The 26,889-nt window shown below is 41.0% G+C and overlaps 1 protein-coding gene across 1 annotated transcript in view; it reads left to right on the forward strand.

The window, feature by feature from the left end:
- Positions 1–26,889, forward strand: part of MTMR2 (myotubularin related protein 2) — an 853,325-nt gene that overhangs the window by 76,352 nt on the left and 750,084 nt on the right. Inside the window, exon 3 of the mRNA XM_044072012.1 lies at positions 4,817–4,843. Within this exon, the coding sequence (XP_043927947.1) occupies positions 4,817–4,843 (27 nt within the window). The remainder of the gene's footprint in view (positions 1–4,816; positions 4,844–26,889) is intronic.

Here is a 26,889-nt window from a genome sequence, read left to right on the forward strand (position 1 = left end):
TCATATCTGTGTGAACTGCTGGATGCTGCCTTAACTTACTCTTCAGTAAAAGTACACCTGTCAGCTATTTCGGCTTGCCTACCTCTTTTTCCACCTTTACTCTCTAGATTCCTAAAAGGCACTCTTCAAATGAGAGACCCCCCCCAGGAAACCTGCTCCACCCCCGTAGGTTCTAAACTTTGTATTGTAGAAACTGACCCTAGCCCCTTTTCAGCTGGCAACTTTTGCTTCCTTGAAATACTGCACCTGGAAAGCAATTCTGCTGCTTGCACTAACCTCAGCCAGAAGGGTTTCTGAACTCCAGGCCTTATGGTTTCTCCTCCTCTCTTAGTGTTCCACAGAGACAGTGTCTCTACACACCAACCCTTTCTTTATGCCTAAAGTGGTAAATGAGTTATCCTTCAACCAGTCTATATATTTCCTTACCTTTTTTCCTTCTCCACAAAACTCTGTAGAGAGAATTCTGCACACCTTGGATGTGCACAGACAGCTTATGTTCTACCTTGGCAAAACAAAGACTATCAGAAAATCTGACTGGTTGTTTGGCTCCTTTCACCCAAGAGCTTTAGGACTTCTCATCTCTAAACACATTATTTCCAGCTGGATCTCTAAAGCTATTTTCTTCTGCCATGAGCACCATGGAAAGAGCCTCCCATCTCCTGTTAAGGCACACACTGTCAGGGCCGTTGCTTCCTCTAGTGCCTTCTTCAAAGAACTGGACATGAACTCCTTTCTGGAGGCAGCTACTGGTCTTCAGTCAATACCTTCACTAAGCATTACATACTGGACAACATTTCCAAATCTAGGGCAGGGTTTGCCAGGGCTATTCTTCATGCTTTCATGGAGAGCTCCACTGCCCCTTCCTCCTCCCTTTCCTCATGAGCTATGGTATTCTATTTCATGTAAAAAATACTGCAACAAAAGAATAGAAGGACCTAGATTAGTTGTGTAAAATCTTACCATAACAATAGATGTCCTTCTCTTTGTTGCAGTATTCCATCCCTCACTCCTTCCCCCTGACTTTGTTCTTCCTTGGATGTACTTAGCCTATATACTTCCCTTAGATGGGCATTCCTCCTGGGGCAATCAGTTCTGAGGATGGTGCATGCATACGTTGCTTTTGTGGCCTATGTCTGACAGCAAACAACATGCAAAGTAATACACACTTCTAAGTAGTAAACGTCTTTTGTATACTGGCTGACATCAGGTTATTGTGGCAGGCAACTCCCTCATGTAAAGAATACTGCAACAGAGAAGAGAAGGACATATATCATTATGGTAAGATTTTACACAACTAATCTTTTTCATTTCCTGCTTTATGTCTTTAAGTTTGAGCATGATGCATTATATTTTAGAGGAAGAGACTGTGAGATATCTTATGTATTGTCATGGAAACTTCAGTATTATAAAGATAATAAACTATTAGCAGATACCTGCGGAGATACATGTAGTGGTGTCATAACATAATTCCAGCAATTCTGAATGTTTATACGGCAAGACAGTATATGTGTACAGTCAAGAAACTAGGTTCTCTGCTTTTAATCAAGCATAATGGTGTTGGCCTTGTTTCTCTGTAATGTAACAACTTTAGTGTTTTCAGAGTATCAGTTCAAAATCCGCCAGACTTCCAGATAAAATGTTGAAGAGGGAGGGAAGCTTAACGTTTCTCTAACTTTGACAGTCTCCTTTAAGAATTTCTCGATCAGTAACTGAAATTCTCTCTTTTATATGAAAGATTGTAGACCATATTTTGAATGCTGTGCATTAATTACGTATGTTTTTGTTATGCATGGATGCAACACCTAATAATAAGTACAGTACATTTCAAGTTATCAAGTAGATTTCTTCGAAGTATTAATTAAAGGAGAACCGCACCCAAAAACTGAAAAGAACATATGCTTTTCAGCAAATCTTGAACTTTTCTGTATTGCTAATGCCTCCTCTGTATGAAAGTAAATGGTTACTATTATTTTCTAATTTGTTATACCCCACAATGATCTGAAGGAGGCTGCCATGGCTAGCATCATTTTGTTTTACATTCAATGCCTCACCTTCCTGATGTCATGTTAGAGGGACAGAAATAAATACTTATGATGAGAGGATCATTTACTGTGGTTTTTCTGTCTCATCAGTTTACAACATTGCTGTGATTGCCTGCTTTTCACTGTTAGCTTCAATTTGCGTTTTTAATTACTTTGCTTCCTTTGATTTTCAATTGTGGCCATCATTGGTACAGCATTTTATGGAATGTTTGAATGACACTTTGAAAATGTAGCCAAGTTAATTGCTGTTTTCAGCTGTAGTTCAGTGTTCCAAGTATGAGAAATCTAACTGTGATAAACAGGTGTTACTGGGCTGAGATGGTGTGTGTTACATTCATAGTTTTAATATTGTAGCTAGAATTAAAGTATTTGATGTTAATCTTCTTTCCCCAACTTGTTGACCTGTCTTAGCAAAACAATGTATACAATGCAAAAATTCAAAACACGAGAAGAAACATGCACTTTTACAGAAATTACAGTGTAGAAAAAATGCAATATTGAATACTGACAGAAAGAAAGAGTTATAGAGGAACAAAGTGCCACAAAGAAAGAAAGCAAATGAGTTGCATTAAAAGGAAAGACATTTGCATCTGAAAACTAGCCTTGAAATCTCTGCCTTTGTTCAGGCTGTGGGTTACATTGTTTCTCTGAGGTGTGATGCTGGCAATTTGTAACTGATAAGGCACATTTAATTGTCATTGTTTAAGAGGCATTGTCTTCTTAATGGCTCTGTAGTTGGGATATAATGTAACAAATGAGAGAGATTCAGGAAAGAAAGGCAAACATAATTATTAAATGATGATTTTCTGTATGTGAAGTGTTTAGTGCTGGATTACAGGGAAGGACAACCACTTTTTGGAAAGAAAAACTTGATTTTTGAATGGAGTTCTCCTTTAAGTCCCACAGAAAGGTCAAGTTATCCTGATATATATAGTCATTTGGTGAGTATTTCTACATTAGTCGAACAGCCTTTGTGGAACAAGGTCCAGTAAAGGGAATTTCTGCTAATTTGTTCTTTTTTGATCGTTCGATTTTATATATGGAGAAAATCTGCACTAGAGTCAGTGCTTGTGTAATAACTTAAGTACTGTGCTTAGTTTTACATGGGTATCTCCTTTTCATTTGATTCCACGGCATTGTCATTCGTACTGCAGTTCACATCAGAGTTAGGTCATGTGTGGTGCACAATTTCGGAACAATATTTGAATAACAAATTAAACTGTTTCTGATGTTCATTTTTCATTGAAACTTGCACAATAAAACAATCATGCATCCTAAGCATTGTCTGATCTACCTTTCCTTTCAGGCATGTTAAAATACAATGTTCCTAGTAAGCCTGCAGTCTGAAGTTCTTGTTGTAAATTTAAATAATATTTATGGTTCTGGATTCATTATAATGTAGTTCCACTATATGTAAAAAGTTAAAATTGTTTGTTTTGTACTTACTGCATAATTTTCCTTTGGCTTTACCTTAAGGTCTCCACTCTATATATTTTTGAACTCTGTATTTAAGTATTATACAGTGCATTAAACATTCCGTGCTGTATATTGTACTGTATTTTAGTAATATGGCACTCTAAAGCTCATGTGTAAAATGGCCTGATGGTTTACTGGGACCTTCAAGTTATCAGATTAATGAAAATTTTTATTTTTGATAATCCTTCCTTCCTTTGTATTGCATGATATCATACTTTCTTTCTTGCCCCCATCTAGATGTAACTTGTGTATAGTTTCAATTGTGGTGGTGGGGAGTTCAAAAACATTTATTTTTTTTTTAGTGTCACTGTTGCCTGCAGGTTTCAGAAACAATGTAATGTTTGAGTCATTGGATATCTGATGAATTGCTGTTTCAGATATTCATTTCCCAAGCCGGTATGAATGTGCTATCTAAAGGCAGAAGTGAACATTACAAGATGAGTGACATCACAGTATTTACGGTCTTACAATTACGAAAATTACTACTCATTGAAAAATATTTCTGTTGCCAAACTGCCTATTTTATTGTCAAGCATCTTCAAATTCTTCTGAAATGTGAACTATTTAGAAGTTCTGTAAAAGTTATTGTTCTATTGCAACAGCTGATTACTGTAATTATCATGCATATATGTAGCTAACCATCTATCTGTCTATCTATATATGGGTCTGCTTCTTTAGACCAAATTAACATAACGCCAAACTGCATATGCTCGAGATGACAACACTGAATGTTCACTTTAACAAATGTTCAGAACATCGCAATTTTAACATGGGAAAAGAGCCAGTTGGCCAACATGGTGAACTTTGCCTTTTTCCACACTGTAGTGCAATCTTAGAGTTGGTATATTTAGTTGGGGGGTGTGGGAGACAAAGCCCTCCAGTTGAGTGGGTTTTATTTGCTCCGGTTTGTTTTATTTTTGGTGGTGGCCAACTGACTGTTTTCCTGTGTTTAAAATTACAATGTTCTAAACATTCGTTAAAGTGAACATTTGATGTTGTCATCTTGAGCATTTGCAGTTCAGTGTTATGGTAATTCGGTCTACAGAAGTAGACCCTATATATATCTATATATATATATATATATATATATATATATATATATATATATATATATATTTACGAATTACGACTGGTCGTATAATGTAGAACATTGTGGTAGTACTATAAAAGGGATCCTGTTTGATTAAGTGTATGGCAAGCCTTGAATATCACAATTCATGATGATCTAATTTGTATTTACTTATTAAAGGTATCATTTTTGTGTGTCAAATATATAAACTTTATTAATGTATTAACAGGGGAAGAAGATTGCATCTGATGCAAAGGTAAGACATATTATTTGTTTTTTTTTGTTTTTTTACCGATTATTTAATCAGTGTGTTTTAATAAGAGCCCAGTGTTTTACATAGCCATATCTTCCTTATACTTTCCTTTAGCCATGTGAAGTAACATTATGGTTTCCTTTTCTTACTATACTGTACTGTAAGCATTGTACTGCTTTTCATTTGGGTTTTTTTTCTTTACCTCTCTAATTTATACCCATTCCCCCTCTGAATACTTTTTAATTTCTGTATAATTTCATAACTTCATTCAAGATGTTACTTGTTGTTTTTTTCATCGTTTGAATTTGTCTACTGGGTACATATATGCATCATTTTTAAAGGAGAACTTAAATAAAGATGCAGTGATAAATAGTAATGTATCACACAGTCAAGTGTCATGACAATGCAATTGCAACAGTGTTAGCAAACAGGTTGCAGTACTGATAGAAATGTATACTATACTTCAGTCATAGGTTCATAGGTTCATACTAGGCTATCTGCCCTAGGACATTTATAAGCCTAGCCAGAGTGTGTGTGGCTTTCACCACCCCTTGGAATGAGAATACTATGCCCATTTAGGGTTTAGTTTACTGTGCCTCTGTCTAGTAGTGACACAGAGATGACCCCCGGGGATCTCCCATCCACTCGTCAAGATTTCTCTTGAAGAGAGTCAGTAAGGGGCTCTGCCTAACATAGACTGGGATTCTGTTCCAGAGTGTAGGGAGCCTCTGGGTTATGAATCTGTCCCTCCAGCACGTCCTATTTATTTCTGTTTTGAGGTTCAAATCTCTCGCTCTCATGGCTCTGGTGGATTTGGATTTTCTGAGGTGGAGCATGTCCATTAATTCCGGATTGGACATGGCCTTGTATGTCAGGCATAGATCGCCTCTGAGTAGGCGGTATGCGACTGAATAGAGCTGGAGTTTCTTCAGCCGGGCAGCATATGACATATGTTTGAGACCCTTGATCCTCTTGCTGAGGTACTTTTGGGGTCTTTCTAACTGCTGCAGGTGTTGGGTAAGGTACATCCCAAATGGGGCATTGTACTCAATTATGGGCCTGATAAGGGAAGAGTATAGGGGCACAATGACCTCTCTTGATCTAGATGTGAATCCTTTCATGATAAGGTGGGTAATATAGAAGGTCTTCCTAACCACCTTGGCAATGTGAGTGTCAAATGAGAGGTTACTGTCAACTTGGGTCCCTAGGTCCCTGATTACTTCTTCTGTACTTAATGGATTACCACCTATGTGGTAATTTGTGGGTGCTTTGTTTTTCCCAAAGGGTATGACTATAAATTTTTTGGCGTTCAGTTTAAGGCCATGGCTCTGGCACCAGTTATCCGTTTCTATGAGGCCTTTCTGAAGGATGCTTGTGTCAGCTGGAGTATCAATTATGGCACCCAGTTTGCAGTCATCTGCGAACTTTGTCAGCCACAATCCTCCTATGTTTGCTTGCACCTCGAAAAAATAAATGCCGAACAAGAGGGGTCCCAGGACCGAGCCCTGTGGGACACCGCTTGTGACTGGCTTAGAGTCTGACATGGCTCCAGCAATTCTGACCTTGTGGGTTCTGTCCTTGAGCCAGTTTGCAACCCATCTTATGACATATGGGTTTACATTTAAGCTGGTGAGTTTGTCTGTGATGCCTGAGTGGGGTATTGTGTCGAAGGCTTTTGCAAGATCAAGGTAGGCTGTGTGAACTGCCTTACCCTCATCAATGGCCTTAGTGACTGTTTCAAAAAAGTCGACCAGGTTCAAAAGGCAGGATCTGCCCTTGACAAAGCCAAATTTGGTAGGATCCAGTGTCTGTAGGTCCCCAATGTCTTTGTTTATGAGTTCCATAATGATCCTCTCCATAGCTTTGCAGACCAGGCTCGTCAAGCTTATGAGGCGGTAATTTCCAGGGTCTGTAGAAGCACCTCCTTTGTGGAGTGGGACCACTGTTGCTGTACACCATTCTTTGAGTACGTATCCTGTAGTAAGGCTAAGATTAAACAGCAGCCTTATGTGCGGGTTTAGTTCCTCTTGGAGTTCATGTAGCATGCAACCCGGGACACCGTCTGGTCCCATTGATGCTGTGTTTTTAGCTTTGGAGAGTGTGGCTCTCACCTGGGCATCTGAGATGTCAGGGAGGCTACACTCTGCTGGAATATATATTTCTCCTTTTGGGGGGGGGGGGGGATTTGCACTGAACCTGTCTGCCAGTATGTTGGCAATGTCTGTGAGTTCAGTGTATTTTTTGTCATTTTGGACTAACTCTGAGCATATCTGGGAGTTTCCACCCAGGTTTCTAACATAACTAAAGAAGGCCTTGTGATTGTCTTTAGTGTCTTTTGCGATTTTTCTCTCAAAGTTGGCCTTGGATGATTTTATGAGTGATAGTAGTTTTTTGCTAGTACTGATCAGAGATGCCTTCCCTTTTGGGGATTTTGCTCTGTCATGTAGTAGCTTCCTCCTGCTGTTGTAAAGCTTGTTAATGGCTGGTGTCCACCAGACAGGACACCTGCCTTTGGGGGAATGGGTCTTGGTTTTATTTGGGATTGCATGATCCATGCATTCTTGAAGGTGTCCGTAGAAAGCGTTTATAAAGGATTCAGTGGTGTGGGCTGTGGTTTCCACTGGCCCAGGGGCCTTGAAGGATACCACTTCAGTCTTAAGAAGTGTGAAGTCAGCTTTTGAGAAATTCTTCACTGTGGTCCTTTGTGCTGGGGGTGGGGGCAGGATGTGGATTTCCAGTGAGATTAATTTATGGTCTGATATCACTAATGAGGGGTATACTTCCGGTGTGGAGCATTGTGTCCCCATGTTTGTGATGATCAGGTCTAGTATATTATCTCTTCTTGTGGGAGTGGTGACTAGTTGTTCCATCGCATTTGAGTTTATTAATTCTAGGAACCTTTGGGCTAGGGTGTTGGGGCTTGAGTAATGCTCCCAGTCTATGTTTGGGTAGTTGAAGTCTCCCAATATGATGGTATTTGGAGAGACATTCATACTCTCCAGTGTCTTCAGGAAGGCTGAGTGGGGTTCCTGAGTTTGAGAGGGTGGTCTGTAGCATGCTACAAACTGTAGGGCAGTTTTACCTACGGTTAGTTGCACCTGGATGGTCTCCGATGCTTCGTGCGTTGCCACTAACCTGGAGGTGTGGGTATCTTTGATGAATATGGATAGTCCCCCTCCTTTTGTGGTTCGGTCCAAGTTTTGAGGCCGAAAAGCATGATATGAGGTATAACCTGGTAGTGCTGGGATGCTCTCAGGAGCCTTGAACCAGGTTTCAGTCACTGCACAGACATCGATGTTCTCCATGCTGAGGAGGGCTTCGAGAGCATGCATCTTGAGATTTAGACTTCTGGCATTGAGCAGCATTACCCTTAGTTTTTTTCCACTTGTGTTTTCTAGGGAGGTGGGTTTGTCTTTTGAGCCTTGCCTAAAAAAGGCACCATGGGGGTGGCAAGAGCCTTGGCCAATATCCGGAAGTCCAGGGGTGACAGGTGCAAGCCTTCCCTTGTGAAGCAGCGTGGCTTGTCAAGCATGTCATCCCAGGCAGACAGACATTGGATCCCCTTAGAATGACACCAGTATTTGAGCCAACTGTTAAAGCTGATCATTTTGTCTTTGTACTGTGGCATCATTCTTGGTGAGGGTAAAATGCTGCTCAGGGTCAGGGTCATACCGACCTGGGCTACATAATCAGAGAGCTCCTCTATGTCTCTTTTCATGTAGTCCAGGGAGGTACGTCTCAGGTCATTCACACCAGCATGGACAATGACGGAGTCATATTTGTACTTGCTTTGGAGTGACCTGAGTGCTTGTGTTATGTGGCGGATTCTAGCGCCCGACAGGCAGCTTACTGTAACCTTTTCCTTGTTCAGTCTGGTGAGCGGGACGTCCGTCTGTCTGACTATGAAGTCACCTATTACAAGTGTATCAGGCATGTTGTATGGCCTTAAGAGCTTTGACTGTTTGGCACACTGACTTTGTGAACTATGTGTTGCATGTGCTATGTTTTGAGGTAGTGGTTGCTTGGATGTCTGCTTTGGAGGCCTCTGTTGTTTTGGTAGATTTTTAATTAGAGCCTCTGAGTATGTTTTTGTGTGTTTATGTGTTTGGTTTGTAGTTGTGATAGGTCTATGTGAGACTGGGTTTGTCGTGTGTGTGGTTACCTTCTCCTCCTCCTGACTGGTTTTGCCAGTACTGAGTCGAGGGAGCTCAGCCTCCAGTTTGGCTATATAGTTGCATCTCTCACATATATTTGTATTTGTTGGGAGGAGGAGAGGGTTGTCTGTGTACATGAGGCAGTTGTAACATTGCCTCAAGATTCCCAGATTCACCAGCTGAACTGGAGAGGACGCCAGTAATTGACCCTTTGACATGTTAGAATAGTGTAAGGGATTGCTGTGTAACTGAGTCAGAAAGGACTAATAGGGAAATGGGTACTCAAGGGGATTGTAGGTGGATGTAGTGCTTTCCTTTTGTTTAAGAGTGCTTTACCTGTGTAAAAATGCTTTAGGAGCAAGTGCTGGGCTTTTCAGATAGAGAATAGACTGTTTAGATTGAAAGTAGAGCGGTTCTAAGGGAAAAACTGAAGAGCAGACTTAGCGGAGCCAGAAATAGTTTAAACTTGATTAACCGGCGCTGCCCGATGCTGCGCTATGCGCAACTTCGCGCAAAAGTGCGCTAAAGCGGGCTTTATAGCAGGAGGTTAGAAAGAGCTAGGAAATGGCCCAAAACAGCCAATAAACTACAAGTTGCTGGGCTGGAACCACTCCTTTATGGGACAAATAGGCTGCTCGGTGCTCCCCACTCTCACAGGTGAACAAAGAAGCTTCCTCCTATCCAAATAAGGATATGGACAACACAGGAACTATGACACAGCCGAGAGATCAGCAAAATCTGAAGACTGGACTATTCTAGTTCAGTAAAGGCAGGAAAACAAGGATTTTTTTTGTTTTTTTCACAAACAGATAGGAAACAGATACAGTAACAAACAGTAAATGCTTTAAATCAGCTAGCGCACTTGAGTGTGTAGCCTACCAGTTAATTTATGCAAAAAACAAAACAGTTTAGAAACAAACAGAAATACAGTGAATCAACTTGCAGAGCTAGTTTACTAATAACAATTCACTTTTTAGGCAAGATACAGCAGTCGAAAATAGAAAGCCAGAAAAAATACTTATAAATCAATGGAAAGTCACTCTTCCACTCTCTGCTGCTTGTAGAACTCTGCAGGACACTACGAGGAGCTGTGCTGAGTCGTATACAAGCGCAAAAGCATGCTAAAGCAGGCTTTATAGCAGGGGGTTAGAAAGAGCTAGGAAATGGCCCAAAACGGCCAATAAACTACAAGTTGCTGGGCTGGAACCACTCCTTTAGGGACAAATAGGTTGCTCAGTGCTCCCCACTCCCACTGGTGAACAAAGAAACTTCCTCCTATCCAAATAAGGATATGGACAACACAGGAACTATGACACAGCCCAGAGTTCAGCAAAATCTGAAGACTGGACTATTCTAGTTCAGTAAAGGTGGGAAAACAAGGATTTTTTTTTTGTTTTTTTCACAAACAGATAAGAAATAGATACAGTAACAAACAGTAAATGCTTTAATCCGGCTAGCGCACTTGAGTGTGTAGCCTGCCAGTTAATTTAAGCAAAAAAACAAACTTTTAAAGTGCAAAACAGTTTAGAAACAAACAGAAATACAGTGAATCAACTTGCAGAGCTAGTTTAGTAATAAAAATTCACTTTTTAGGCAAGATACAGCAGTCGAAAATAGAAAGCCAGACAAAATACTTATAAATCAATGGAAAGTCACTCTTCCACTCTCTGCGGCTTGTAGAACTCTGCAGGACACCACGAGGAGCTGTGCTGAGTCGTATACAAGTGCAAAAGCGTGCTAAAGCGGGCTTTATAGCAGGGGGTTAGAAAGAGCTAGGAAATGGCCCAAAATGGCCAATAAACTACAAGTTGCTGGGCTGGAACCACTCCTTTAGGGACAAATAGGCTGCTCAGTGCTCCCCACTCCCACTGGTGAACAAAGAAGCTTCCTCCTATCCAAATAAGGATATGGACAACACAGGAACTATGACACAGCCCAGAGATCAGCAAAATCTGAAGACTGGACTATTCTAGTTCAGTAAAGGCAGGAAAACAAGGATTTTTTTTTTGTTTTTTTCACAAACAGATAAGAAACAGATACAGTAACAAACAGTAAATGCTTTAAATCAGCTAGCGCACTTGAGTGTGTAGCCTACCAGTTAATTTAAGCAAAAAACAAACTTTTAAAGTGCAAAACAGTTTAGAAACAAACAGAAATACAGTGAATCAACTTGCAGAGCTAGTTTAGTAATAAAAATTCGCTTTTTAGGCAAAATACAGCAGTCTAAAGTAGACAGCCAGAAAAAATACTTATAAATCAATGGAAAGTCACTCTTCCACTCTCTGCTGCTTGTAGAACTCTGCAGGACACCACGAGGAGCTGTGCTGAGTCGTATACAAGCACAAAAGCGTGCTAAAGCAGTCTTTATAGCAGGGGATTAGAAAGAGCTAGGAAATAGCCCAAAACGGCCAATAAACTACAGTTTGCTGGGCTGGAACCACTCCTTTAGGGACAAATAGGCTGCTCAGTGCTCCCCACTCCCACTGGTGAACAAAGAAGCTTCCTCCTATCCAAATAAGGATATGGACAACACAGGAACTATGACACAGCCCAGAGATCAGCAAAATCTGAAGACTGGACTATTCTAGTTCAGTAAAGGTGGGAAAACAAGGATTTTTTTTTTGTTTTTTTTCACAAGCAGATAAAAAATAGATACAGTAACAAACAGTAAATGCTTTAAATCGGCTAGCGCACTTGAGTGTGTAGCCTACCAGTTAATTTAACCAAAAACAAACTTTTAAAGTGCAAAACAGTTTAGAAACAAACAGAAATACAGTGAATCAACTTGCAGATCTAGTTTAGTAATAAAAATTCACTTTTTAGGCAAAATACAGCAGTCGAAAATAGAAAGCCAGAAAAAAATACTTATAAATCAATGGAAAGACACTCTTCAACTCTTTGCGGTTTGTAGAACTCTGCAGGACACCACGAGGAGCTATGCTGAGTCGTATACAAGTGCAAAAGCGTGTTAAAGCGGGCTTTATAGCAGGGGGTTAGAAAGAGCTAGGAAATGGCCCAAAACAGCCAATAAACTACAAGTTGCTGGGCTGGAACCACTCCTTTAGGGACAAATAGGCTGCTCAGTGCTCCCCACTCCCACTGGTGAACAAAGAAGCTTCCTCCTATCCAAATAAGGATATGGACAACACAGGAACTATGACACAGCCCAGAGATCAGCAAAATCTGAAGACTGGACTATTCTAGTTCAGTAAAGGCGGGAAAACAAGGATATTTTTTTGTTTTTTTTTTGTTTTTTCACAAACAGATAAGAAATAGATACAATAACAAACAGTAAATGCTTTAATCCGGCTAGCGCACTTGAGTGTGTAGCCTGCCAGTTAATTTAAGCAAAAAAACAAACTTTTAAAGTGCAAAACAGTTTAGAAACAAACAGAAATACAGTGAATCAACTTGCAGAGCTAGTTTAGTAATAAAAATTCACTTTTTAGACAAGCTACAGCAGTCGAAAATAGAAAGCCAGAAAAAATACTTATAAATCAATGGAAAGTCACTCTTCCACTCTCTGCTGCTTGTAGAACTCTGCAGGACACCACGAGGAGCTGTGCTGAGTCGTAATACAAGCGCAAAAGAGCGCTAAAGCAGGCTTTATAGCAGGGGGTTAGAAAGAGCTAGGAAATGGCCCAAAACGGCCAATAAACTACAAGTTGCTGGGCTGGAACCACTCCTTTAGGGACAAATAGGCTGCTCAGTGCTCCCCACTCCCACTGGTGAACAAAGAAGTTTCCTCCTATCCAAATAAGGATATGGACAACACAGGAACTATGACACAGCCCAGAGATCAGCAAAATCTGAAGACTGGACTATTCTAGTTCAGTAAAGGCGGGAAAACAAGGATATTTTTTTGGTTTTTTTTTTTGTTTTTTTCACAAACAGATAAGAAATAGATACAGTAACAAACAGTAAATGCTTTAAACCGGCTAGCGCACTTGAGTGTGTAGCCTGCCAGTTAATTTAAGCAAAAAACAAACTTTTAAAGTGCAAAACAGTTTAGAAACAAACAGAAATACAGTGAATCAACTTGCAGAGCTAGTTTAGTAATGAAAATTCACTTTTTAGACAAGATACAGCAGTCGAAAATAGAAAGCCAGAAAAAATACTTATAAATCAATGGAAAGTCACTCTTCCACTCTCTGCTGCTTGTAGAACTCTGCAGGACACCACGAGGAGCTGTGCTGAGTCGTATACAAGCGCAAAAGCACGCTAAAGCGGGCTTTATAGCAGGGGTTAGAAAGAGCTAGGAAATGGCCCAAAACAGCCAATAAACTACAAGTTGCTGGGCTGGCACCACTCCTTTAGGGACAAATAGGCTGCTCACTGCTCCCCACTCCCACTGGTGAACAAAGAAGCTTCCTCCTATCCAAACAAGGATATGGACAACACAGGAACTATGACACAGCCCAGAGATCAGCAAAATCTGAAGACTGGACTATTCTAGTTCAGTAAAGGCGGGAAAACAAGGATATTTTTTTGTTTATTTTGTTTTTTTCCAAACGACGTTATAAATCAAGACAAAAACACAGCGACAAATAACAGTGTTTGTTTATTTCTTTATTTTCAATTTGTTAACCAGGTAAGTGAGGTGGTCTAAAGAACAAAACAATTAGCAGCAGTGATGCTGGCACATGATTGATATATTAGTAACTCATAGGTGCGGTACATAGTTAACAAATATTTAGCAGAAGCAGTGTTGTACATGATTAGGTACTTTAACAACCTTATATAGCAATACATCATTAACACAAAATAACATTAATAATTGCATATACAATTGCTTATTTAAAAAGTGGTGGTAACTAACTTAATAATTGTATATGCAATTGGTTATTTAAAAAGCCGTGAGAATTATAAAATAGGCAAATAATTTCCATTTACAGTGCAGAAACTATCACAGCTGAATTAGATGAGTGGAATGATAACATATAGCACATTTAATTGACTGAATTAAGTGTAAGCTGAGATAGCATTAAAGGAGTACCGCACCCACAGACTCAAAAAACATGTTCAAAACATCATGGCATGATGTTTCCTACACTTTAACAGCACTTTGGGATTATTTACAGGATTTTAAATATTTTTATATGTAATTCCAGACTCTGACCACCTGGAGGCTGGCATATCGACGTGGTTTGGATAAATCAGGTTGCCATCCAGTATCCCAGAAATCATTGTTTGGCTCAAAAATGTTACATCATGCAGGCCTCCGTTTGCCTAAAGTTCCTGTCATTTCATAGATGTTGCATGCGTACAAAGTACTGAGTAAAATAGAACAGTGTAAGTAACATTCCCTGCTGCTGAATGACTACTTAAAACAGAAACAGTGCAAATGCCACAGAACACACTCAAAGTGCTGTTTACTGCTGCCTTTTTTTCTAATTTAGTTTAAATGGCACTAATTTGTGAGACAATAAATTCCAGTCCATTTACTTCTCCCCTCCCCCATAACACTTAGCTTCCCTAGCTAAATGAAATGGAGTTGCAAAGAAGAACTGTAAAACTGGAATGCACTGGAAACAGTTCTGAAGAAGCCTACATGGGATAGGTGAAAGCGCTAAACTCTGGGACTATTGTTTGTTATTGGTACAATATTTGTGCATTTGGCCACTGGTATACTTTTTATCGTGTTGTGTGTAATTGTGAGTTGCTTTTTTATTAAATACTCAAGCTGTTTCAGCTGTATACACTGCGTTTCCTCTTATTTTGTTGCAAGGGAAGATAGCGCAAGTGTATTCTAGCTTCCCTAGCTGTCAAAGTCCTGAGGGTAATTTGACCTGGTAATTCCATTGATTGGCAGATCTCAGCAGGGTGCTTGACTCATGTAATTTAATCTTTGCTCTAGCATTTCCTTTGTTAGAGGGGACATTTTTTGCTGCACTGTAGCCATGGCCTTACTTGACTGTATTCACATCCAGTAAGATCTTGCACCAAGGAGCTAAAGAATAAAACATTTATACTATTAACCAGTTTAGATCTTTATTAATTTAAGTGTTAAGGTATCACTTCATGCTTCCACCTTGTTAAAAATTGAGATTTACATGTGCAAAGTGTGTTGGTATGTAATGTTTGCCTTCATATGTTTTTACTCCACTGGTTGGTTTGCAAAAAAAAAAACCTTTTGCAGTGTCCCTGGATTTGTCTTTGTACATACAAACCACATTGCTATATTTTCCCCTTCCTTTTTCTTGTGTCCAGAAGTCACTTATAACAAAGTACATTTTTTATTGATTTTTTTTAAATAAAGGACATCAAGGTTAATTTACCTTGAATCAGATAATGGATGCCACTGCAAAGAATCACTGTTGAAATATCTGTGCATGGACAAAATCCCTTACTGAATCCATTTGCCAGCCTCCATTTCAATTGGTGCTATGGCTTTAATATACTGGTGTGCTTGCTCATGCCTTCCAAATATCTTCACCATTACATACCAGTTTTGCAGTGTAGTAACCACCAGACATGCCCATACACCTTTAGCCATCACTGAATAATTCTAGGTGCTTGCTCAGGTTTCACATGGTGCTTGCTTAGAGCTACTCTCATGTTAAGCCACTAGGAATATGTTGCACTGCCACCTCTGATACCAGGGTAATGTTTTAATCTTTCTATTCCCACACTGCACACTAGCAGTATCTGGTGCAAATACAACAGAGAAGTATGCAAGCGATACACCACCTAAGCATCATTTGCCGTGCAGAATGTACAAGTATGCATACCAAATTTCTGTTTCCAAACATCAGTGTTACTACACTACTACTGAATAAAATGAACATATTGAAATGTAACATGACCTGTTACCAGATGTAATTAAGATTTTTTCCTGTATAAACAAATTTCCATGATTCTCTGGCTGTTTGGTTTGATTCACTTTACTGGCTACCTGTAGAGGTTTGCTCTTTCTTAGCAAGTTGCAGTAAATATTTTGTTATCCAGTTGTTTACCTGGTTAGTTTGACTAGGCACACTATGAACATTTCCAGCGGCATCCCGGGGTAAAAGTTCAAAATGGTGCCATCTCAGTGGTCTGACCTTGTACCGTAGTCCCTTAACTGCTGCCTTGCAGATCTTGCATAAGGCAGATCTGAATTATCCATTGCAATGTCCAATTCAGTGTTTTATCTACAGATTGTGTGCCTACTGCCTTTGATGAATGCATTGCCTAGGTTACAGTAAAAAAATAACATTGCAATAGGGAATGGATGGCAAACCAAAGAAACTAAGACAGTCGTGACTACAGCACCCAACATTAGAGTACAACTTACGATTTCCTATCCATCTACAGGTTGTGGTAGTAGAACCCACAGCCATATGCATAAAAAGCAAATATACTCACCGATGTGCTGCTACCACTGCTTTCAAGTGCTGTAGCACGATCACTGATGACCATATGCTAAACAAAACAATTACACATTGAAAACAGATTTCATATCAAGACAGCGACAAAAATAATGGCAATGCAAATACAATCAGAAGGAATTCAGAAGAAACTGCACAACCTACAAGCTCTGTAGAGAATACAGAAACATCGGATTTGTGACATTACACAGACATGGTTTAAAGCCACAGAATGTACTCTTGTCAGTGCAAGGCTTAATTGCCTTGCACACATGTAGACCATGAGGCACAAGAGAATGGGACACAAGGTGGAAATGTGCCTCAGTCTTGATTAGCAGCAAGTATTCTTCAATATTTTTCAAACCGGATGACACCCAGGCATTTACCCACATGCAAATAACTGGAGAGTGTCCCATACCATATCTGAGCAAGCTAAAGGTAATCATCTGTGGCACAGGAAATCGCAGCTCAATATAGGAATGAATGCTGATTATCATCTGCTGTTAAAATCAAATAAAAACAATACACCCTATGCAAAAACTCAGAATAAGTTTTGCAAGGATCTGCCAATGCACACATGATAATATGCTGATTATTAGTTAGAGAAAATCAAATGTAATGTTCTTTGGCACCCCATAATAGCTTGCTAAAACTCTGCACCTGACAATAACTGACACATCAGGCAATATGCTGCCTATAGTAACAGAGCAAAAAATATCCAGGATCACATTGGACCCTACTCTCTTATTAACAAACCATACAGATAATATTAGCGGAACCTTAAATAACTAAATTTATGCTCAAGCTCTCATACCTTCTCGCCTCCAGCATGTGCACAACCAAAGCTATAAACATACTTATCCCAAAAACTGAGCATGGGCTCCCTTTAATAGCTCTTCACTCTACCACAGATACAAATAACACTTGTACTGTTACTTTTACAAAGATCTGTAGATTTGAATTACTTGCAGAACCAAATATGCATCTTTGCTATTTCCTCCATAGGTTCATAGGTTGGTACTAGGCTATCAGCCCTAGGGCCTATACAAGCCTAGCCATAACAAATCCCTGGCTATTTCATCCCACACTATTTACTTCCCTGGACCCCTGTCTAGCAGGGCGACTGACGTGATCCCCGGGGTGAATTTCCTTTCTCCCATCCAATCGTCAAGGTTCCTTTTGAAGAGGACCAAAGAGGCACTCTGCTTGACATGTATGGGCAATCTATTCCAGAGTCTGGGGAGTCTCTGGGTCAGGAACCTATCCCTCCAGCATGTTTTGTTTATTGTGATGACAAGGTTTAGATCCCTGGATCGTGTGGCTCTGAGGGATTGGGATTTCTTTAAGTGTAGCATGTCCAACAGCTCTGGGTTTGACATGGCCTTGTATGTTAAGCAAAGATCGCCTCTGAGCAGACGATATGCGACAGAGTATAGCTGGAGTTTTTTAAGGCGGTCAGCATAGGGCATCTGCTTTAGGCCTGTGATTCTTTTAGCGAGGTATTTCTGTGGCCTTTCCAGTTGTTGCAGATGTCTTGAGAGGTACATACCAAACGGGGCATTGTATTCTATAATGGGTCTAATGAGGGATGAGTACAGTGGGACAATGACCTCCTTTTTTCTGGATGAAAAGCCCTTAGTGATGAGGTGTGCCACATAGAAAGATTTCCTGACTGTTGTTGCAATGTGGTTATCGAAGGCGAGACCACTGTCCACCTGTGTCCCTAAGTCTCTTATCAAACTTTCGGTGTTTAGTGTACTGCCACCTATATGGTAATTCACGGATACATGTTTTTTCCAAAGGGGATAAATATACATTTCTTGGCATTGAGCTTGAGCCCATGACTCTGGCACCAAACATCTGTTTCTGTAAGGCCCTTTTGTAGAGTATCCACATCATTTGGGGATTAAATAATGGCTCCCAGTCATCTGCAAACTTTGTTATCCAGAGTCCCTTAGTGTTGGCCTGTACTTCAGAGAAGTAGATGCCAAACAAGAGTGGCCCCAGGACTGAACCCTGAGGTACTCCACTTGTCACTTGTCTGGATCTGGATTTGGAGTCGGCTACTTTTACAGTGTGGGTTCTATCAGTAAGCCAGTTAGCAACCCATTGGGTGACGTAGGGATTAATGCCCAACTTAGTAAGTTTATCTATGATTCCAGAGTGGGGAATGGTGTCAAAGGCCTTGGCAAGGTCTAGATAGGCTGTGTGGACCACCTTACCCTTGTCCATGGCTCTGGAGACTGATTCGAAGAAGTCAATCAAGTTCAGGAGACAGGATCGGCCCTTCACGAACCCAAACTGGGTGGGGTCCAGTGTTTGAAGTGTGCCAATATCTTTGTTTATAAGTTCCATGATAATACGCTCCATGGCCTTGCAGATAAGGCTTGTCAGACTGATGGGATGGTAGTTTCCGGGATCCAAGGTAGATCCCCCCTTGTGGAGTGGGATAACTGTAGCTGTGCGCCACTCAGTGGGCATGAAACCTGAGGTGAGGCTATGATTAAACATGACACTTAGGTGAGGTGCCAGTTCATATTTTAGTTCATGTAGTACACAGCCCGGGATGTCATCTGGTCCCATGGATGCTGTATTCTTAGCTTTGGAGAGTGCGTTTTTTACCTGTGTGGCCATTATTACCGGAATTTGGCAATCTTCCGGTATTGAGATGGGCTATGTAGTGGGTGAGAGGGGTGAAGTTGGCACTGAATCGATCTGCCAGGATATTGGCAATATCCTTGGGATCAGTATATTTGATGCCATTCTGTTTTAGCTCAGAGCAGATCTAAGCATTGCCATTTAGATTCTTGACATAGTTATAGAATGCCTTGTTGTTGTCTTTGGAATCTTTGGCAATTTTATTTTCGTAACTAGCTTTGGAGGATTTTATGAGGGATCTCAGTTTCTTACTGAGGCTGGTAAGGAAGTTTTTTGCATCCTGGGATTTTCCTCTTTTCTGCAACAGTTTCTTCCTTTTGTTGTAAAGTTTGTTTATGGCAGGGGACCACCAGATTGGCTTCTTTTTTTTGGATGAGAGCATCTTGGTTCTATTTGGGATGGCATGATTTATGCATGAGTGGATGTGCTCGTACAGTGCCTTAGTGTAGGATTCAGCATGGGTGTCATGAAGTTTGTCACTTCTGACTTGAGTAGCATGAAGTTGGCTTTGGAGAAGTTTTTTATGGAGATTTCCTTACTGGGGGGTGGGGGTGGGATGTGGATGTTAAGGGTGATTAGCTTATGGTCAGACGTGACCATAGGTGTGGAGCATCGATTTCCCATGTTGGTAATGACCAGGTCTAGGATATTGGAGCCCCTGGTGGGACTATGGATTAGTTGATCTAGGGCATTGGAATTTATGAATTCCAAGAACCGTTGGGCAAAGGTGTTGGTACATGAGTAGCTTTCCCAGTTAATGGCAGGGTAGTTAAAATCACCCAGTATTAGGGTGTTTGGTTCTATCTTAATATTTTCCAGTATGTTTAGAAAGGTGTAGTGAGAATCTTGGGGTATGGTGGGGGATCTGTAGCAAGCTACAATTTGGATTGCAGTCTTACCTAGTGTTAGTTGCACCTGGAGAATTTCAGACGCATTGTGTTGGGCAACTAGCCTGGTGGTGTGAATATCCTTGGTGAATATTGACACTCCTCCACCTTTAGTGTTTCGGTCATGCTTTGGTGGCCGAAAAGTGTGGTAAGAATTGTAGCCTGGTATTGCAGGGGTGCTCTCTGGAGCCTTGAACCAGGTCTCAGTTACTGCACAGCTATCGATGTTCTTCATTTTTAGGAGTGGGAATAATCCATCAGACAACGGACAGCAAGTTTTTTCATTACACCTTCTCACTGAACATATTACAAGATGGCACAACCACTACCCATATTAAAAAGGAAATCTTTAAGGTAGTCAGTGGTACTGCTGTTTAGGAAAGTTAGAGAAAATAACTTCGGAAAGAAGACAACTTTATAGTAATAATTGACACTGGCAACCAACACCACACGAAACAGCTGGAATGCTGCAACAAAGGCAAATAAATGTAATAAAGTATAGTACTAAAGCGCCACAGTTCAATACCAAGTGCATACATGTATCCACAACAGTTGTTTGGTCAGCAGGACACAAACAAGCAATGTTTAAACATTTTTGGGTGCATGTCTGAACTTATGCAGCACAGCGACTGAAAAGCCAGGAGAAATGAAGATGCCACATTAAGGAGATACTGATACTTTGCTGTCAAACAATGTATTTCTACAATAAAATGTCATACTCACCAGTATAAATCCACAAGGGAAGCTGGCTTAATGGCTAAGGTGTTTGCCTTACAAACACAAGGTGCAGGGTTTGAGTCTCACAAGGGATAATTGGCTAGGCTTAAAATGGCTCGCAAGGCCAGTTAGCTTAGTACTAAACTATGAACTATGATGCAGAAAGAGACTCACACAAGGTTCCAATAGAGAAATACAGTGTACTGGAAACACAATGCTAAAAAGAAGTACCCTACCTCCTGCACTTGTATTTGAGCACTCAGGCTGGGGGAAGGACAAGGGAGCCATGACATCACATAATGGGTGGGTCTTATTATTTTAGTTAGAATCAGATGACGGCTGTGATGATATCACTTTGGGGGAGGGAACTGATTAAAAAAAAAGTACCTGCACTGCCTGGCCTCGATGATGTCAGTAATTGGCCGACTCCAGCAAGCTTTATTCAAACGTGAGAGAATCATTTTGTAAGTGAAACCATCACAGTATGAGAAGGTAGGCTTCTGTTACAGAAGTAAGGGGAATTGTAAAAATTGTGAATGCTTTATTGTTGTTGCTTTACAGAGGACAATGTAAATAGGGAGGAAAAGGGCCGTGAAGTTGAGGAATACATTAGAGAAACCTGTTGTACTCCTTTAAATGCACAGTAGCTGTATAATGAAATATAATTACATGCTAATCATCAGAAATGGTAACTGTCACGAAGAGAGATACTGCCAGCACTGCTGTCTGGAAGTTTGTAAATGGTTATGTGTCATTTGTGAATGTCAACATGCTTCATGTACATTGCTTGTGTTACAACTGTAGTAGAACTGTATGTTATGTGTATATCAAACTTGTTTGTACAGAAGTGTGTGTTGAAAATGCATTTTGTAAAATACTGAGCTTAAAGATGTATCCACAGTGTGCCCTGCTGGGAGAGAACAGAAGAGTACATATACATATTTAAACAGTTACAATGGTGTTTTTAACAGTGGCAACTGGGACACAGGAGGTTAACTTCAGAAAAATTGCTGAAATTAAATTACTTTATGGCCAGGCCATAAAAATATGTTATCTTTCAGTTTCAGTGCAGTAGCAGACATGATGTCTAGAACTAGGGAACTTTCTGTATTGTCTTGGAAGTGTTTTATTGTTTTATGACTTCCAGCAAGCACCACGGTCTGAGGAAAAGCCCTTGTGTATGTATTTTCACAGGTAGATGCTAAATACTGCCAGATTCCATCAATGGTTGTTTTGAGCTTGGGAAATGAAGTCAGATGACAAGCAATGATGTCATATTGCAAGTTATCCCAGCAGTAATATTTGAGATATTGATTTGGGAAGTCTCTCAGAGAGAGAGAGAGAGAGAGCATTCTGTATTCTCTCTTTGACCTGACAACATCAAGATCCACTCACCACACATTTGCTTTGCTCTCAGTAAGTCTAGGGAACAGTATAATTCTCTTAGATATAGTCAGGAATATAGCAATGCTTATTTTAGATATTTTTCTTTATTTATTTAAGACTGCTCTGCAATGTTGTTTTAAATATTCCTGTGATTTTGAACCCTGATATCACTGTAAATATATATGGAGTATTTTCTTGTTCTTTTATTATTTATTATTAAATATATGTAAACCTTTCATTGTGGCTGACCTATCTAGAGATATTTAAGTTCTGAGAGTACTTGCATATTTATTTGGTGACAGTGTGTAGGCCACTCCTAATAGTCCTGTTCTTGGTCAAACTACCATTTTTATTAGTAGTAATATTGCACAGTAAGATTTGACACCCTTTGTTAAGGGTCTTAAAGTAGCTGATAAGGAGCTGGCTGGTGGCAGTGATAACTACTCTATAGTCTGGGCAAAAGGGGGCATAGCTAGTAAACCTGTGCCAGCCATTACCAGGTGTGTGTGTGTGTGTGTGTGTGTGTGTGTGTGTGTGTGTGTGTGTATAAACAAACCTCATAGCATGTGTGTGTCAGCTGCTTGGCAGGGACATGACACGAAGCACTGGTTTGACAAAGAGGGGGCTAGAGGTCTTGGCTTGGCCACTTAGCTTAGATCTCAACTCTATAGCTGTGCCAGTTTGGAGTCTTATTGGAGATATAGAGAAAGTGGGAGAAACCAGCCCTGGATGACTGTGGTCTCTTTGTGCTCTTAAGGGAAATTGCACGTGATGCAGAGAGCTGCATCTGGAAATACTGTGTGTGCACCTGTCATTCTCCCAGTGTACTTCCCCCACTGTTGCCAGTGGTGAGGCTTGAGGCTTCTTGATTACTGGGCCAGTGGTGGGGCGTCACAGTAACAAACAACATATCTAATTCATATCCCTCACACTATATACAAAAAGGTGTGCCTAGTACAACAGAATGCAGCAGCTCTTCCCTTACCCATAATGCTCTAGTCCCCTACCATACCACAGATCTTGATTGCCACCTTCATGTTCGGATGTGGTCACTGCTAGCTCTCAAGCTTTAGAGTTGTTCTTTGTGAATAAAGTACAGTATTTACCTTTTATTTCATTTTGTAGTTATTCTATATACATTTTCTTCCCTTATCCTTCCTACACTAATTGGTATAACTTAGCTTACCATTGTTGGTAATCTTTTCTCTTTTGCTCTTAAACTATACCCTTGTGGTACCTTCTTCAGTTACCATTGTTGATAATTTTTCACTGTCTTTCTTTCTTTTCCTTAAAAAAAAAAGTTTTTCTTTCTACTATTAGGATTGTAATTTCAACAGTATGGCTGAAAAAAACATCAAGATTTAAAAAATGCAAAGATTGTGAGCAGAAAATTCCTCTTTCCGGTGCACACGATTCTTGTGTGTACTATTTAGGCCCAGCTCATTTAAAAGATTCTTGTGAAATTTGTAAGGCTTTTAATCCACGGGCCTTAGTAGACCACAAAACAAACTTATTTTGAAAAGTTTATTGCTGACCCTTTTTCTGAGTCTTTATCTTGAACACAAGGATGACTGGTTATGCTCAAAGGAGAAAAAGGAATCCAAAAATCATCCGTAGGACCCTTCCAGATCCTCCACTCCTAACTCAGATCTGACTGTTGAACCACCTCTCAAGGTGTCCATGCAATCAGATCCGATTTTGTTGGATCCAAAGAAACTCTCGGATCCAGCAACTTCTGATAACTGATCTACATCATCAAATACGAAACACTAGGAGCCAAAGAAACTTCCTAGGACCTGATATGCATCATCTCTAGATCCTGTTCCTTTCCCTCTTCCATTGCCCTTCCTAGAGAGATTCCATTATTGTAGGAACCTTTCAGTGGCCTCTTTTTCTCGTTCTTCCAGGAATCTGACAGAAGCAGATGTGGATAGAATGTGATGAGGAGATTTCTTGACACAAATTCAGATGTAAGTTCTCCCAGTTCCTACCCTATCAGGTCCAGAGACCTGTAGCCGTACTACTCCACCTGTTTTGGTTCCTTCTTTGATCTGACCTTTGACTTTGGAGCTCTTGGATCCAAGACTTCCAGAACTGTGTATGTCAGATCAAAAGATTATTGTATCTTTTGCTGTGATACCTCCTCTGAGTGCATTGGCTCCTAGTATGTCGGAGCTGGATGACTCTCAGAGCCATAGCTCCATTGCTGGATCGGGGGTTTGGAGTCTATTCTGAAAAGTCAGAGCTGTCTGTGCCCCTTGGAGTCTCAGCTTTGGATAGCTCAGCTCTGACTTCTGTCTCAGGTGGACTGCTTTGGCTCAGAGAGAGGCGATGGTCTTGGAACTATGTCTTCTTGGTACCATCGGCCTCCTTCTCCCTGGTGCATTCTGCTTTTGAGGTTGTAGAGAGTATTCTCTACTTCTAGAGGAGGGACGGTTCCACCCACCCCTGCATCTATCTTCCCAGTCTCATATGTCTTTGTGCCTTGAGCCTCAACACTCTACTCCACAGCGGCAGCCAGATCAGACTCCAGATTACCCAGCAGGATATGGTCATATCTTCTGATACCTCTCTGGAACATTCCACCAGAGATGTCCCTGGGAAGAGAAAGTGCAGTAGGAGGCACTTAGACTCTTCTCAGGAGTCAATCATGGAAGATATGATTTTGATGAGGGAGAATGGTCCGCAAGATCACCACCTGATGACGTCTCCTTTGGAGACATTCTAGAGATCCTCAAGCAAAGGGGTGGTTGCTCTACAGATAACCCTTCCCTAGAGGAATTGGTATTCCCGGAAACCTTTGAGTCTGGCCCATCTACCTCCTGGGTGACTTTGCCTGCCAATGAGCTCATTGATTTGATCTCGAGGTGGGTGTGGAAGGGACACAACTCAGTTGAGCCAGTCCCCAAGAGGCCAAAAAAGATTCTGGCACCATCAAAAGGAAGAGAATTTTGGAGTAAAGGAGTACAAGTAGTAGCCATAATCATAGCATCAGCTACAAAGAAGGAACTTGCAGAACAGAATTCATCTGTCTATCCCCCTAACAGGGAGTCTACAGTGTTGGACAGATTTGGGAAGCATGTCTGTGCATGTTCATCGTGTTTCACTGTTGCAGTCCTAACAAATGGGTTATCCGGCTCACAGTAGCCCTCAGTCGGCCAATATACCAAAGGTAAGTAAAAATGATGTTGGTTGCTGTCAGTTGTAAAGGATGTCAGGGCATTCGATACAAAAGGAGGCAGCTGAAGTCACTTCCTTAGTCTTCCTTGCCACGGAGCCCAAAGCAGAAGCTCTTCATGCACGAGTGCCGGTTGGCAGTTTACCTTTGTTGGTTTCCGACTACAAGAGTTGAAGTCTACTGCAGCTAAGTACCCCGTTGGGGATCCTCTTTTCTTGCCTTAACAAATGTCAGAAAAAGTTAATAATTGCCTTACCTGTGGAAAGCAGATTCCCCATAGAGATTTTCATTCCTGTTGCATTATTTGTTTAGGCTTTGACCACGACATTCCCAAGTGTGATCGCTGTGCCTCCTTTAATCTGCGTACTATCCGTCATTGGGCTAAGACTTTGGCTATGCATTTTGGAGTTTGGCCTAAGTTCATTGGTATGGTGTCCGCCGGTCTTTAGGGCTTCGGATGTTCCGAAGAAACGTAAGGATAAGGACTGCGACAGGCCTCAGAAAGCTAAGTCCTCCGATGAGGTTAAGTTGATTGTCAGTCAGGTGGTAGCCAGTGAGACGCCTTTGCAGTCAGTGCAGTCCACAAATGTACAACCGCAGGCCTTGACTGAGTCCGAGTCCCTTAGGCCTTCTCCCTCTGTTTTGCCTTCTGACCTGTCGCCGGTCACCTCTTCTGCTGGAGCTGGAGCCACTAAGCTGATTCTGGTGTCCGAGGCCTCTGTTTTGCGTTCTGACAGCAAACTTCTTCCTTCAACCTGTGCTGCAACTTTGGCAGTTGCCAGGCCTCTCGAGTCCTTTAGGCTTCTAGGTAAATCTTCCATTCGTAAGCCTGTGAAAAGGCAGGCTTCAGCTTCTTCTCGTTCCCCTCAATCCCAAATGATTAAAATGGCTAATGATTTGTTGACTCTTATTAGGGGTTTTCAGCCTCCTCCTTCTAAAAGGAGTAGGGATGTTTCTCCTGAGGTTTTGTCCTGCTCAGGTTCTGATTCTTCCAGAATTTCTGCTGATGAAGAGGATTTTTCTCATGCTTTTTCTCCCTTTGAAGATTCTGATGCAGAGGAGTCCATCCCTTCGGCCCCTCCTCTAGAGGATTTCTCTTTTGGTAATACTTTAAATACCTTCAGAGAACATTTTAAATGGGAAAGTCAGGATTATCCCCAATCCAAGAAACTGATTGAGGAGTTTCTGGATTTACCTCAGCATAAACCTCTTGCTATTCCCCATGTTGAAGTTGTTGATGATGTTTTTCTGGAAAATTCTTTGTCTCCAAATTCGGTTCCTCCTGCTCCCAGGAAACCTGACAGGTACTTCAGAGTCCCTGATTCTCATCAGTTTCTTTTCAGGAATCCGTTGGCGAATCCAGAGGTTATTTCTCAGGGCCCTAAAGGAGTTAAGGCCACTGTTACCAGGAATCCTGTTCCCTCTGACAGGGATTCTAGGAACCTAGATAGGTGGGGCAAGAAGGTTTATACCTCTGCCACTCTAGCTTTTAGGGCTACCAATTGTCTATTTCATATGCTGAAGTACCAGCAGCACACCTTGGAGGCTATTAAGTCTAGGATAGCAAGTGCACCTCTTTTGGCAGAGAGTAAAGACATGCAGGATTTACTGAATTCAGCCAGTCTGGTCAATAAGCATTCTTTGCATTGTGGTTTTGATATCCTTGAGGCCTCCAGCAGGGCTATGGCTACTGGATCTGTTATTAGAAGGCATGTTTGGC

This window comes from Protopterus annectens, chromosome 5.part0 (assembly GCF_019279795.1).
Source record: "Protopterus annectens isolate FY-2018-M chromosome 5.part0, PAN1.0, whole genome shotgun sequence".
NCBI lineage: Eukaryota > Metazoa > Chordata > Ceratodontiformes > Protopteridae > Protopterus > Protopterus annectens.